General features: G+C 42.2%; 1 protein-coding gene across 2 annotated transcripts in view; it reads right to left on the reverse strand.

Moving 5' to 3' along the window:
- UBASH3B (ubiquitin associated and SH3 domain containing B) overlaps window positions 1–13,312 on the reverse strand; it is a 477,436-nt gene that overhangs the window by 24,837 nt on the left and 439,287 nt on the right. For both annotated transcript variants that reach the window (XM_053690105.1, XM_053690104.1), the window contains exons 12-13: window positions 10,637–10,743; window positions 5,915–6,024 (exon numbers count right to left, since the gene is read on the reverse strand). In XM_053690105.1, coding sequence (XP_053546080.1) covers window positions 5,915–6,024; window positions 10,637–10,743 — 217 coding nt within the window. The remainder of the gene's footprint in view (window positions 1–5,914; window positions 6,025–10,636; window positions 10,744–13,312) is intronic.

The raw sequence follows: 13,312 nt of genomic DNA on the forward strand, positions 1-13,312 counted from the left end.
GGAAGAAGCTGAAGTCTTCCGGGTATTATATGCATCCCCACCCCTCCATATCATTATATCACCCTGCCCGGTCTCTTTATGCATCCCCCCCCTGCATATCATTATATCAGCCTGGTCTTTTTATGCATACCCGCCCCCCTGCAAATTATTATTTAAATATACTATACTTTCACATATACCACCATACTGATTATGATTACTGTGTGTACATAAAGTCAAGTGACAGCCCATGCCCAATACCATTTATTTAAACCGTACTGTACTGAGCGGGCACTGGGCAGGCAGGCACATAGTTAATAATAATATGTTAAGAGGCTCAGGATGGGGATGAAAGGGAGGCACTTCTCAGTGTCACATGTACTGCGTGCTTTCAATACAGACTTCGGAACGGCAATAACAAAATGACATGCTGACTGGTTAGAAAAACGTTTGTTAAGATACAAGGTCATCATCATTGCATTAATAAAACAAATCTAAAAACTCAAAAATGTGCCTTAAAAATATTAGCGAACACTGGGTTTACAACGTGCTGGTATAAAAAGGGTACCGGCTGCCACATTCTTGAAAAGCCAGAAATGAAAAACAATATTTGTTATTGCCGTTACGAAGTCTGTTTTGAAAGCACGCAGTACATGTGACACTGAGAAGTGCCCCCCTTTCATCCCCAGCCTTTTAACATATTATTATTATTAACTATGTGCCTGCCCAGTGCCATAAAGTCAGTTTATATTATTTATGTCCACAAATGTGCCTTCAAAATATTAGTGAAACGTCTAGCCGCTCAAAAAGAATACATGTGGTGCAGTCATGAAAAGAAATATTTACAATTTTTGGCAAGAAGTCTAGCAGAAGGGAGGATTTTAGGGGATTCAAGTAAACACACTATTCATTACCAACACTGGTTTTACAACGTGGTATAAAAAGCCTACTTGCCACATTCTTGAAAAGCCAGAAATGAAAACCAGAATTTGTAAACGATTCAAATTCTTTACACACATGTCCAATATATGGAAAGTGAAAATGACTTGTTACGGTTGCCTCCAGGCTGGCTGGAAGTTGGACCGTAGAAAAGGATGCTCCTAGCGCTCACCAAAGGATCATCAGCACCGTAGACACTATAACTACTGTGTAGCCACCATACGTAATGCAGACTCTACGAACCACCGCTGCTGGGCTGGTATCTCGCCATCTGCTCTGTGCCCTGGACCTACGACCAGGCTCCAGTAGGTGAACCTCTTCCTTCTGTACAGCGAAGCAGGATCAGGAACAAGAGCTCTTACAAGAGCTCAGTAGCTAAGGGAGTATATAGAGCATAGCAATCCCTGTAGTGATTATAGCTGTCCCCTACAAACATGAGTCAAAGCTGCAAGTTAGAGGGTCAGAAAATGTCTGATGTGCTGGAACACACAGCCTGCTTTTTATTGAGGTTACATGCAAAAAGGACACTCTCAGGGGGAGGCATAAAATCCCCAATCACACATTTGATACATTTAGATAGAGAGGCAACGCCCTTTGACAGGCCATAGTAGAATTAAATTTCTTCAGCAGATAACAAGTTTAAACACAAGAAAACAATGCAGTCCACCTTATCAACTAGCAGTCTGATTAGACAATGGGAATGTTTATCACTAAACTTAGAGCTGATCCCAGCAAACTTGTATTTAGAATAGGTTCTTGAAGCTGAACAAAATTAACTCTTAATGGCACACAATGAAAACTAATGCTTTTGTAACAGTGCTCCCTTTCTGTGGAACACTCTGCCTGTGTGGTACTTGGTTCAGTAAGCCCTATTTACTGAACCAAGTGGGAGAAGCCAGGGACAAGTTATTTTACAGGTCTGGGGACATAGTCTTAAAGGGGCATTGTTCACCAAAGTCACAATATGTCCCCAGACGGTTCTTAAAGGGCCATACACACCCAATAAAAGTTAATAGGTTTTCAGGGGCACAATCTTCCAGGGGCCATAGTCATGAGGAAGGAGGCTGGCAAATAGGCTTCTCCACGATCCATGGAAGCAGGGCAATTTTTCATTTAAAGGGCCAGTTACAAATAGCAGTTTGTAACATGACTAATTACACATTTAAACAATAATAATACCCAATTCACTGCTCAACACCTCCTACACAGACACGATAAGCCGACAGTGATAAGGAAGGGAGTTTCAAACAGGAGCGCTGCAGTAATAGAAAGCTTGCAGGTGCGGTACACTTACCTTGCAGACAGTCACAGAGATAGTGTGAATAGAAGCAACTCCTCCCATTCTGGCGGGTCAAAGTAAAAATATTATTGCATCTAAGTATCAATTTTAGGAGCAGACAATAATTGCACAGTACTGCACTAATGTGTGTGTGTGCCGGTTGTCAATTTGAAATCACTGCACTGGCCAATCAGAAAAAAAAATTCTCTGCACAACGGACCTGCCGTTCTTTCTGCAGACAGGTTTCCGCTTCTGTGATGAGATCGCAGATCGCACTATGTTCTGCCTTGGGGATTAACTGTAATAATTTAATACGTGCTCCTTATTTTTTTTTCCCTTGTACTGGTAAAAAATATTAACCCCTTAATGACCACAGCACTTTTCCATTTTCTGTCCGTTTGGGACCAAGGCTATTTTTACATTTTTGCGGTGTTTGTGTTTAGCTGTAATTTTACTCTTACTCATTTACTGTACCCACACATATTATATACCATTTTTCTCGCCATTAAATGGACTTTCTAAAGATACCATTATTTTCATCATATCTTATAATTTACTATAAAAAAAATTATAAAATATGAGGAAAAAATTGAAAAAAACACACTTTTTCTAACTATGACCCCCAAAATCTGTTACACATCTACAACCACCAAAAAACACCCATGCTAAATAGTTTCTAAATTTTGTCCTGAGTTTAGAAATACCCAATGTTTACATGTTCTTTGCTTTTTTTGTAAGTTATAGGGCAATAAGTACAAGTAGCACTTTGCTATTTCCAAACCATTATTTTTCAAATTTAGCGCTAGTTACATTGGAACACTGATATCTTTCAGGAATCTCTGAATATCCATTGACATGTATATATTTTTTTTTAGTAGACATCCCAAAGTATTCATCTAGGCCCATTTTGGTATATTTCATGCCACCATTTCACTGCCAAATGCGATTAAATACAAAAAATTGTTCACTTTTTTACTAATTTTTTCACAAACTTTTGGTTTCTCACTGAAATTATTTACAAACAGCTTCTGCAATTATGGCTTAAATGGTTGTAAATTCTTCTTTGGGATCCCCTTTGTTCAGAAATAGCAGACATATATGGCTTTGGTGTTGCTTTTTAGTAATTAGAAGGCTGCTAAATGCCACTGCGCACTACACGTGTATTATGGCCAGCAGTGAAGGGGTTAATTATGGAGCATCTAGGGAGCTTTTAGGGATAATTTTAGCTTTAGTGTAGTGTAGTAGACAACCCCAAATATTGATCTAGGCCAATTTTGGTATATTTCATGCCACCATTTCACCGCCAAATGCGATCAAATTAAAAAAAACTTTAAATTTTTCACAATTTTAGGTTTCTCACTGAAATCATTTACAAACAGCTTGTGCAATTATGGCACAAATGGTTGTAAATGCTTCTCTGGGATCCCCTTTGTTCAGAAATAGCAGACATATATGGCTTTGGCGTTGCTTTTTGGTAATTAGAAGGCCGCTAAATGCCGCTGCGCATCACACGAGTATTATGGCTAGCAGTGAAGGGGTTAATTAGGTAGCTTGTAGGGAGCTTGCAGGGTTAATTTTAGCTTTAGTGTAGAGATCAGCCTCCCACCTGACACATCACACCCCCTGATCCCTCCAAAACAGCTCTCTTCCATCCCCAACCCCACAATTGTCCCGCCATCTTAAGTACTGGCAGAAAGTCTGCCAGTACTAAAATAAAAGCTATCTTTTATTTTTATTTTTATTTTTTTGAGCATATTTACATATGCTGCTATGTTGGATCCCTCCTTAGCCCCCAACCTCCCTGATCCCCCCCCAAACAGCTCTCTAACCCCCCCCCCTGCCTTATTGTGCGCCATATTGGGTACTGGCAGCTGTCTGCCAGTACCCAGTTTCAAATTAAAAACGGTTATGTTTATTTTTATTAAAAAAAACAACTATTTTCTGTAGTGTAGCTGCCCCCCCACAACCCCCAACCCTCTCCCAGATTACTAATTGTATTTATTTATACCATTTATACCCTCTCTCCCACTGAGTCTCTCCCACTATAATTGTTCCATAGTGTAGGGTTCCCACCCGCACACGCGCGCGCACCCGCTCCCGTGCACGCGCGCGCACCCGCTCCCGTGCACGCATTCTGCCAAGCACCCCACACGCGATCCTGCCCCCCTCCTCCATTGATCGCCGCCCACCCGCCTCCCTTGGTAAGCTCCCACCCACCAACGAACACCGCGATCAATGGCCGATGCAGAGAGGGCCACAGAGTGGCTCTCTCTAAATCGGACTGCTCAAAACTGTTATTGCAGGATGCCTCAATATCGAGGCATCACTGCAATAACATGAAAGCGGCTGGAAGCGATCAAGATCGCTTCCAGGGCTTTCAAAGACCAACGACGTACGGGGTACGTCCTTGGTCATTAACTGCATTTTTTTGCAGGACGTACCCCATACGTCGTTGGTCGTTAAGGGGTTAAATATTCTATAAATGGTTATTTTACATGCAATACAGAATGTGAAATTTATATTTTAAAGTGTCCATGTGACAAATTATATGTAGGCGAGACAACAAGAAGGGTCCATGATCGTATTACAGAACACAAATCATTATGATAAAGCTTCTGTTGCATGTCATTTTGATAAGGCTGGCCACACAGTAAGTCAACTAAGGTACCAAATTATTGAACATTTACCTTTAGATAGACAAGGTGGGGATAGATACAAGACTTAAACAGAAGGAGGCATTTAGAAACCAAGGTTCCCTTTGGAGTAAAGACTGGGATTTGTCTGTGTTTCTATAGATATGTCAGTTTGAGTACTATCACTTTAATTTGTAAAATATCTGACTTGGTTAATTGAATAATGTCATGAGAGGTGGAGCTATGGAAAGGATATTTAAGACAGTTGAGTCTGTATAGATATATACATGATTAAGGACATATAGATTTATTAGCTAAAAGTGAAACAAATAAAATAATTGTATTGGCTCTATTCCACCATGGACCTTTCCTACACTTTGGGGGGGGGGGGGAAGAACCGGAAAGCTCAGTGTAGCTCCAACCCCTCGATCTAAGTTCCCATAGCAGCTACAGTACAAACCTACAATACCCATCGTTTGAAAGAGAATCGCCTGCTCTTTGACAAAGGTCTTGGAGCAGTAAGATGAAACGGATAATTTAAAAATAAAAGTAGAAAAAACACATGGGCATTTGTATGTGAATGGATCGTTATTTGAGCATTAAAAAAATCTGGTATGTGTAGAGACCCTTAATAAAGTTTATTTTCTAGTAGACAAGTCCTTCTCTCAAACATATATGAATTTTGTCGGTCAGGTGATCGCTGGGGTAACAGTATAGTCAGGTGATCGCTGGTGTAACAGTATAGTCAGGTGATTGCTGGGGAACCAGTATAGTCGGGTGATTGCTGGGGAACCAGTATAGTCAGGTGATCAGTGAGGTAACAGTAAAGACCTTGCCAGAAAAAAAAATGTTGCGTGATGCACATCACTTGTAGTAGTCTACCTACAATACTTCTGGTAAAAAGAAGTATAGAAGGTTTAGTTCTACGTATTCAAAAACATCAAACATTTCTATTGCTACGCGTTTCACGCTTATGAGCTTATTATAGCATTAAATGCACTGCAATGGAAATGTCCTTTAAGCTCCCTTGAAATATATATTAAAGTGCAAGAGTTTTAGTTTGAAAACAGTGGTTGTTACTTGCCTTTCTGACAACCTGTACAAAGTCCTTTGCGTTTTGCGGTGTCAGTCCCTGGAGTTGCCGTGTGCATGCTTCTAGAGAGGATGCATGTGCTACAATCAAAACATTGTCACCTAAAAGTAAAAATAACAAATATGTAATTGTACAAAGCTCTTTTACAAGTTTATGTATGTTATGTATTTACAAATGATGAACCAAGTGTATTTCTTTACCCATATAGATATCATGATACAGTACAAAGTGTGGGATAAACCCAATAACGGATATTACAAGAGGTTCTCTGGTATTTACCTGCCTGACCATTTAGATTAATCAATAATTTCCAAATGTGCCCAGTACCAAATATGCTACAAGCTTCAAAAACGTGTTCCCTTCCTTAGCTATCCTTATAAACTAGTATGTATAAAGCCCACCAGAGCTTCAGAATTCCCTACTTGACAACAGATGAATCACACAGGGTTACTGATGCACTAGTTTGTATAAAGCCCACCAGAGCTACATAATTATCTACTTGACTACAGATGAGTCACACAGGGCTACTGATGCACTAGTACGTACAAAGCCCACCAGAGCTACAGAATTATCTACTTGACAACAGATGAGTCACACAGGGTTACTGATGCACTAGTTTGTATAAAGCCCACCAGAGCTACATAATTATCTACTTGACTACAGATGAGTCACACAGGGCTACTGATGCACTAGTACGTACAAAGCCCACCAGAGCTACAGAATTATCTACTTAACAACAGATGAGTCACACAGGGTTACTGATGCACTAGTACGTATAAAGCCCACCAGAGCTTCAGAATTCTCTACTTGACAACAGATTAGTCACACAGGGTGTTACGACACCCCCAGGCATAAAAGGGTTAAACCGCCGTTTAGTAGATCTTCCCTTACAGAGACACAGGTAGCTACCACAGAACACCAGACTCCCAAACCGGAACCTCACGAATAGCTGCTAGCAGCTGAACAGGGAAATCACCCCAGCGGCTTACCCTCCTGGCAATCAGTCTCTAACAGCATACAGTAAATACCCCCCCCAAGAACGAGACCAAGCTCCGCCTTAAGGGTAAAACAGGAAAAAATTTCTTTTGCGAGGGCTATATGCCCGGTATTTATGCAGGTCTCCCACCCGGTGGACACTCCCCTAGGGGACCAGATGGGAGATTGGGACAAGTATAGTACATTAGCCAATCACAGTGACTCGGGCATAAACGCTCCCCTTGGTACCAGTAAACCCCTCCTCTCTATCCTGGGGATAATTGGGAAGAAATCCAATAACCTCCATGGATAGAGGGAAGACGCCCTTTTACAGGATACAATAAAAATACATTACGTAACCAAATAAACAATCAAACACAAGAAAACAATGTATTCCTTCCTGGCACCTAGCAGTCTGGACTCTGGAGGTGATTAAACAAGGTGAAAGCGTATCACCTAAACCTAATTACAGTAAACAATATCTGATGCCAGGAAACCTGTATCAGAAAATACAGTTTCTCAAAACTGAACAAGGGGAGAGTTAACCCCTTCAGTACTGTTGGATTCACACCCTGTACCTATAATGGGCACAGGGTGACTTAAACATAATGCCCGAATCCATAATCCGTAGGGAGGTTGACAGTTTCAGCGGTGTTCGGGAGATTAGAAAAACAAATACGAACGGGGAAGTACGGACAGGAAATCATATGAATCCACACAAATAAACCAGGAGAGCCACATAGTTCCAGGACAGAGGGGTCTATCACACGGCTCCCTCCTGGTGGGACACTCCAGCAGAACCGGCTTGACCCTTTGTAGGGGAAAATCAAGCGTTTCAACATGGGGCCATAGTCTAAAGGCAGCAGGCGGGCAACCAGGCTCCTCCAATGCACCGTGGCGAGATTGGTCTAGTCACATCTCTCCCCTTTTCCAAACAGACTAACAGGGTATCTGACCTCCTGCCGGTCAGTGCCTTGGTTAGTCCAGCAACCCGCCCAAAAAACACAATTAGTAGTACAGCCCACTCACAATAAATGGTTACTACACCTGAATACGGGGAAAACTTGCCCATGTCCAGGTGCCTCACCACAGCTGTGTGGGGGACTGGTACGCTGAATTGGTGGGTTGCGAGGTGGGCAGAGACCAGCTGTACTCTGCCCAGGTGCCAGCACTACCACGAAAGTAGCCTGGTGGGAGCCTGGTTGCTGGAGGGGGAGACAGACTGTCTCCCCTTTGGATACATGGCTGTGCTGCTGGAGGGGGGGACCGATCGTTTCCCCTTTGGCTAAACAGCCCTGTTGCTGGGGGACAGGACCGACTGTCCCTAACCCCTGTGCTGTAAGTGCAGAGACCACTGTCCTATCTGCACGGTTGTGGGGCTTACTGTCTCCCCCGGTGCATCAAGCCACCGCTGGGGAGCGGGGGTAACAAGCTCCTCTCCCATACATACTTCCAGCCGCTGGGGAATGGAGACTGGGCTCCCAAATTCCCTGCATATCACTCTGCTGATGGGGGGCAGAACCGACTGTCTCTGCCCCCTGTAACTCAGCCTGCTGCTGGGGAATGGAGACTGGGCTCCCAATTCCCTGTGTATCCCTCTGCTGCTGGGGGACAGGACCAACTGTCTCTGCCCCCTGTAACTCAGCCTGCCACTGGGGAGAGGGGGTGACAAGCTCCTCTCCCATGCATATTTCCAGCCACTGGGGAATGGAGACTGGGCTCCCAATTCCCTGCATATCACTCTGCTGATGGGGGGTAGAACCAACTGTCTCTGCCCCCTGTAACTCAGCCTGCGCTGGGGAATGGGCTCCCAATTCCCTGCGTATCCCTCTGCTGCTGGGGGACAGGACCAACTGTCTCTGCCCCTGTAACTCAGCCTGCCGCTGGGGAATGGAGACTGGGCTCCCAATTCCCTGCAGGACCGGTGGAGAGACCAGGTCTTGCTCTACCTCATGGGGATCATCCAAGTCATGCCTAGCCTCCCTCTCGTGGAAAATGTCCTGAAGTCTAGTCTGCGCAGGGCTCCCGAAGTCAGGCTCTGCAAAGGACTCCCATAACAAACCAGGACCATCAAACTTTTCTCCCTCTGGTTTGTCATGCTCGGCTGTCCAGGGTATATACTGTACCATATACCACCAGAGCGCCTGGTAGGCATCCTCCAGCCATAGCTCCTGCCATACCCGGTGCTCTAGTTCCTTCACCCATTCCTCCAGGGGCTGCTCTCCCAGGAAGGGCATCCGTAGGGCCACTTGCTTCTGCAACCGCTGCTCTTCACTGGGGAGACTCTCACCCCGCTGGTATTGTACATTATCCAGGGCCTGGTACCAGATGCCTTTTCTTAATGCATCCCGGCCATCCAAGTCCTCCTCCTCGTATAACCCTGCTGGTTCCATTCTGTTGCTTTTAGGGGCACTGTACTGGGACATGCGTTGCCCCCAACTTGTAAATCCACGGAATGGTGTCTCCTGTAGCTGTCCTTCTGGCTGTGGGAACGATCCCATTGCTGCCACCAATTGTTTTCGGCACCCCCAGGCATAAAAGGGTTAAACCGCCGTTTAGTAGATCTTCCCTTACAGGTCTCCCACCTGGTGGACACTCCCCTAGGGGACCAGATGGGAAATTGGGACGAGTATAGTACATTAGCCAATCACAGTCACTCGGGCATAAACGCTCCCCTTGGTACCAGTAAACCCCTCCTCTCTATCCTGGGGATAATTGGGAAGAAATCCAATTACCTCCATGGATAGAGGGAAGACGCCCTTTTACAGGATATAATAGAATTACATTACGTAACCAAATAAACAATCAAACACAAGAAAACAATGGATTCCTTCCTGGCACCTAGCAGTCTGGACTCTGGAGGGGATTAAACAAGGTGAAAGCGTATCACCTAAACCTAATTACAGTAAACAATAGCTGATGCCAGGAAACCTGTCTCAGAAAATACAGTTTCTCAAAACTAAACAAGGAGAGAGTTAACCCCTTTAGTACTGTTGGATTCACACCCTGTACCTATAATGGGCACAGGGTGACTTAAACATAATGCCAGAATCCATCATCTGTAGGGAGGTTGGCAGTTTCAGCGGTGTTCGGGAGATTAGAAAAACAAATACGAACGGGAAAGTATGGACAGGAAATCATACAAGTCCACACAAATTAACCAGGAGAGCCACATAGTTCAAGGACAGAGGGGTCTGTCACACGGCTCCCTCCTGGTGGGACACTCCGACAGACCTGGCTTGACCCTTTGTAGGAGAAAATCAAGCGTTTCAACATGGGGCCATAGTCTAAAGGCAACAGGCGGGCAACCAGGCTCCTCCAATGCACCGTGGCGAGATTGGTCTCGTCACACAGGGCTACTGTACGTACAAAGCCCACCAGAGCTACAGAATTCTCTACTTGACAACAAATAAGTCACACAGGGTTACTCATGCACTAGTACGTATAAAGCCCACCAGAGCTACAGAATTCCCTACTTGACAACAGATGAGTCACACAGGGCTACTGATGCACAAGTATGTATAAAGCCCACCAGAGCTACAGAATTCCCTACTTTACAACAGATGAGTCACCCAGGGCTACTGATGCACTAGTATGTATAAAGTCCACCAGAACTACAGAATTCCCTACTTGACAACAGATAAGTCACACAGGGTTACTGATGCACTAGTACGTATAAAGCCCACCAGAGTGTCAGAATTCTCTACTTAACAGATGAGTCCTTAATGTGCTACATACCTTTACTTTTACATTCACTAAGAATGTCCTTGGTAACTTGGAAGCTTCTACTCATATATGTGTCATATGATTCAGAGACCAGCAGCTTGCTGACGGGGATGTGAGGTCTGCAAACAAAAAAATGGGTACAGGGTACATAAATTTACTGTCTGCATGTTACTTCCTTATACAACACACTAATAGTCATCTAATATATATACTGTCTGCATGTTACTTATTTATACAACACACTGATAGTCATCTAATATATATACTGTCTGCATGTTACTTCCTTATACAACACACTAATAGTCATCTAATATATATACTGTCTGCATGTTACTTCCCTTATACAGCACACTGATAGTCATCTAATATATATACTGTCTGCATGTTACTACCCTTATAGAACACACTGATAGTCATCTAATAGATATACTGTCTGCATGTTACTACCCTTATGCAGCACACTGATAGTCATCTAATATATATACTGTCTGCATGTTACTACCCTTATACAACACACTGATAGTCATCTAATACATATACTGTCTGCATGTTACTTCTTTATACAACACACTAATAGTCATCTAATAGATATACTGTCTGCGTGTTACTTCCCTTATACAACACACTTATAGTCATCTAATAGATATACTGTCTGCATGTTACGTCTTTAAACAACACACTGATAGTCATCTAATAGATATACTGTCTGCATGTTACTTCCCTTATACAACACACTGATAGTCAACTAATATATATATATACTGTCTGCATGTTACTTCTTTATACAACACACTGATAGTCATCTAATAGATAAACTGTCTGCATGTTACTTCCCTTATACAACACACTGATAGTCATCTAATAGATAAACTGTCTGCAAGTTACTTCCCTTATACAACACACTGATAGTCATCTAATAGATACACTGTCTGCACGTTACTCCAAGGGACAGTCTACACCAGAATATTTATTGTTTTCAGGGATAATCTCTTATTACCCATTCCCTAGTTTTGCATAACCAACACAGTTATATTAATATACTTTTTACCTCTGTGATTATCTTGTATCTATGCCTCTGCAGACTGCCCCCATATTTCAGTTCTTTTGACAGACTTGCATTTTAGCCAATCAGTGGTGGCTCCTAGGAATTCCATGTGCATGAGCACAGTGTTATTGATATGAAACACATGAACTAACCCCCTCTAGTGGTGAAAAACTGTCAAAATGCCATGAGATGAGAGGCGGCCTTCAAGGGCTTGGAAATTAGCATATGAACCTCCTAGGTTTAGCCTTCAACTAAGAATACCAAGAGAACAAAGCGAAATTGGTGATAGATGTAAATTTGAAAACTGTTTAAAATGACTTGCCCTATCTGAATAATGAAAGTTTGTTTTGGACTTGACTTTCCCTTTTATTATACAACACACCGATAAAGTCAACCAATAGATACACTGTCTGCATGTTACTTCATTATATAACACACTGATAGTCATCTAATAGATATACTGTCTGCATGTTACTTCCCTTATACAACACACTGATACTCATCTAATAGATATATTGTCTGCACGTTACTTCCCTTATACAACACACTGATAGTCATCTAATAGATACACTGTCTGCATGTTACTTCCCTTATACAACACACTGATAGTCATCTAATATATAAATATATATACTGTTTGCTTGTTACTTCCCTTATACAACACACTGATAGTCATCTAATAGGTTTACTGTCTGCACGTTACTTCACTTATACAACACACTGTCAGTCATCTAATAGATATACTGTGTGTATGTTACTTCATTATACAACACACCGATAGTCATCTAATAGATATACTGTCTGCATGTTACTTCCCTTATACAACACACTGATAGTCATCCAATAGATATACTGTCTGCATGTTACTTCTTTATACAACACACTGATAGTCATCTAATAGATATACTGTCTGCATGTTACTTCCCTTATACAACACACTGATAAAGTCATCTAATAGATATACTGTCTGCATGTTACTTCCCTTATACAACACACTGATAGTCATCTAATAGATATACTGTCTGCATGTTACTTCCCTTATACAACACACTGATAAAGTCATCTAATAGATATACTGTCAGCACGTTACTTCTCTTATACAACACACTGATAAAGTCATCTAATAGATATACTGTCTGCACCTTACTTCCCTTATACAACACACTGATAGTCATCTAATAGATATAGATATACTGTCTGCACATTACTTCTCTTATACAACACACTGATAAAGTCATCTAATATATATACTGTCTGCATGTTACTTCCCTTATACAACACACTGATAGTCATCTAATAGATATACTGTCTGCATGTTACTTCCCTTATACAACACACTGATAGTCATCTAATAGATATACTGTCTGCACGTTACTTCCCTTATACAACACACTGATAGTCATCTAGTATATATACTGTCTGCATGTTACTTCCCTTATACAACACACTGATAGTCATATAATAGATATACTGTCTGCATGTTACTTCTTGATACAACACACTGATAGTCATATAATAGATATACTGTCTGCATGTTACTTCTTTATACAACACACTGATAGTCATATAATAGATATACTGTCTGCACGTTACTTTCCTTATACAACACACTGATAGTCATATAATAGATATACTGTCTGCAT

This window comes from Bombina bombina, chromosome 8 (genome assembly GCF_027579735.1).
Source record: "Bombina bombina isolate aBomBom1 chromosome 8, aBomBom1.pri, whole genome shotgun sequence".
NCBI classification, from domain to species: domain Eukaryota; kingdom Metazoa; phylum Chordata; class Amphibia; order Anura; family Bombinatoridae; genus Bombina; species Bombina bombina.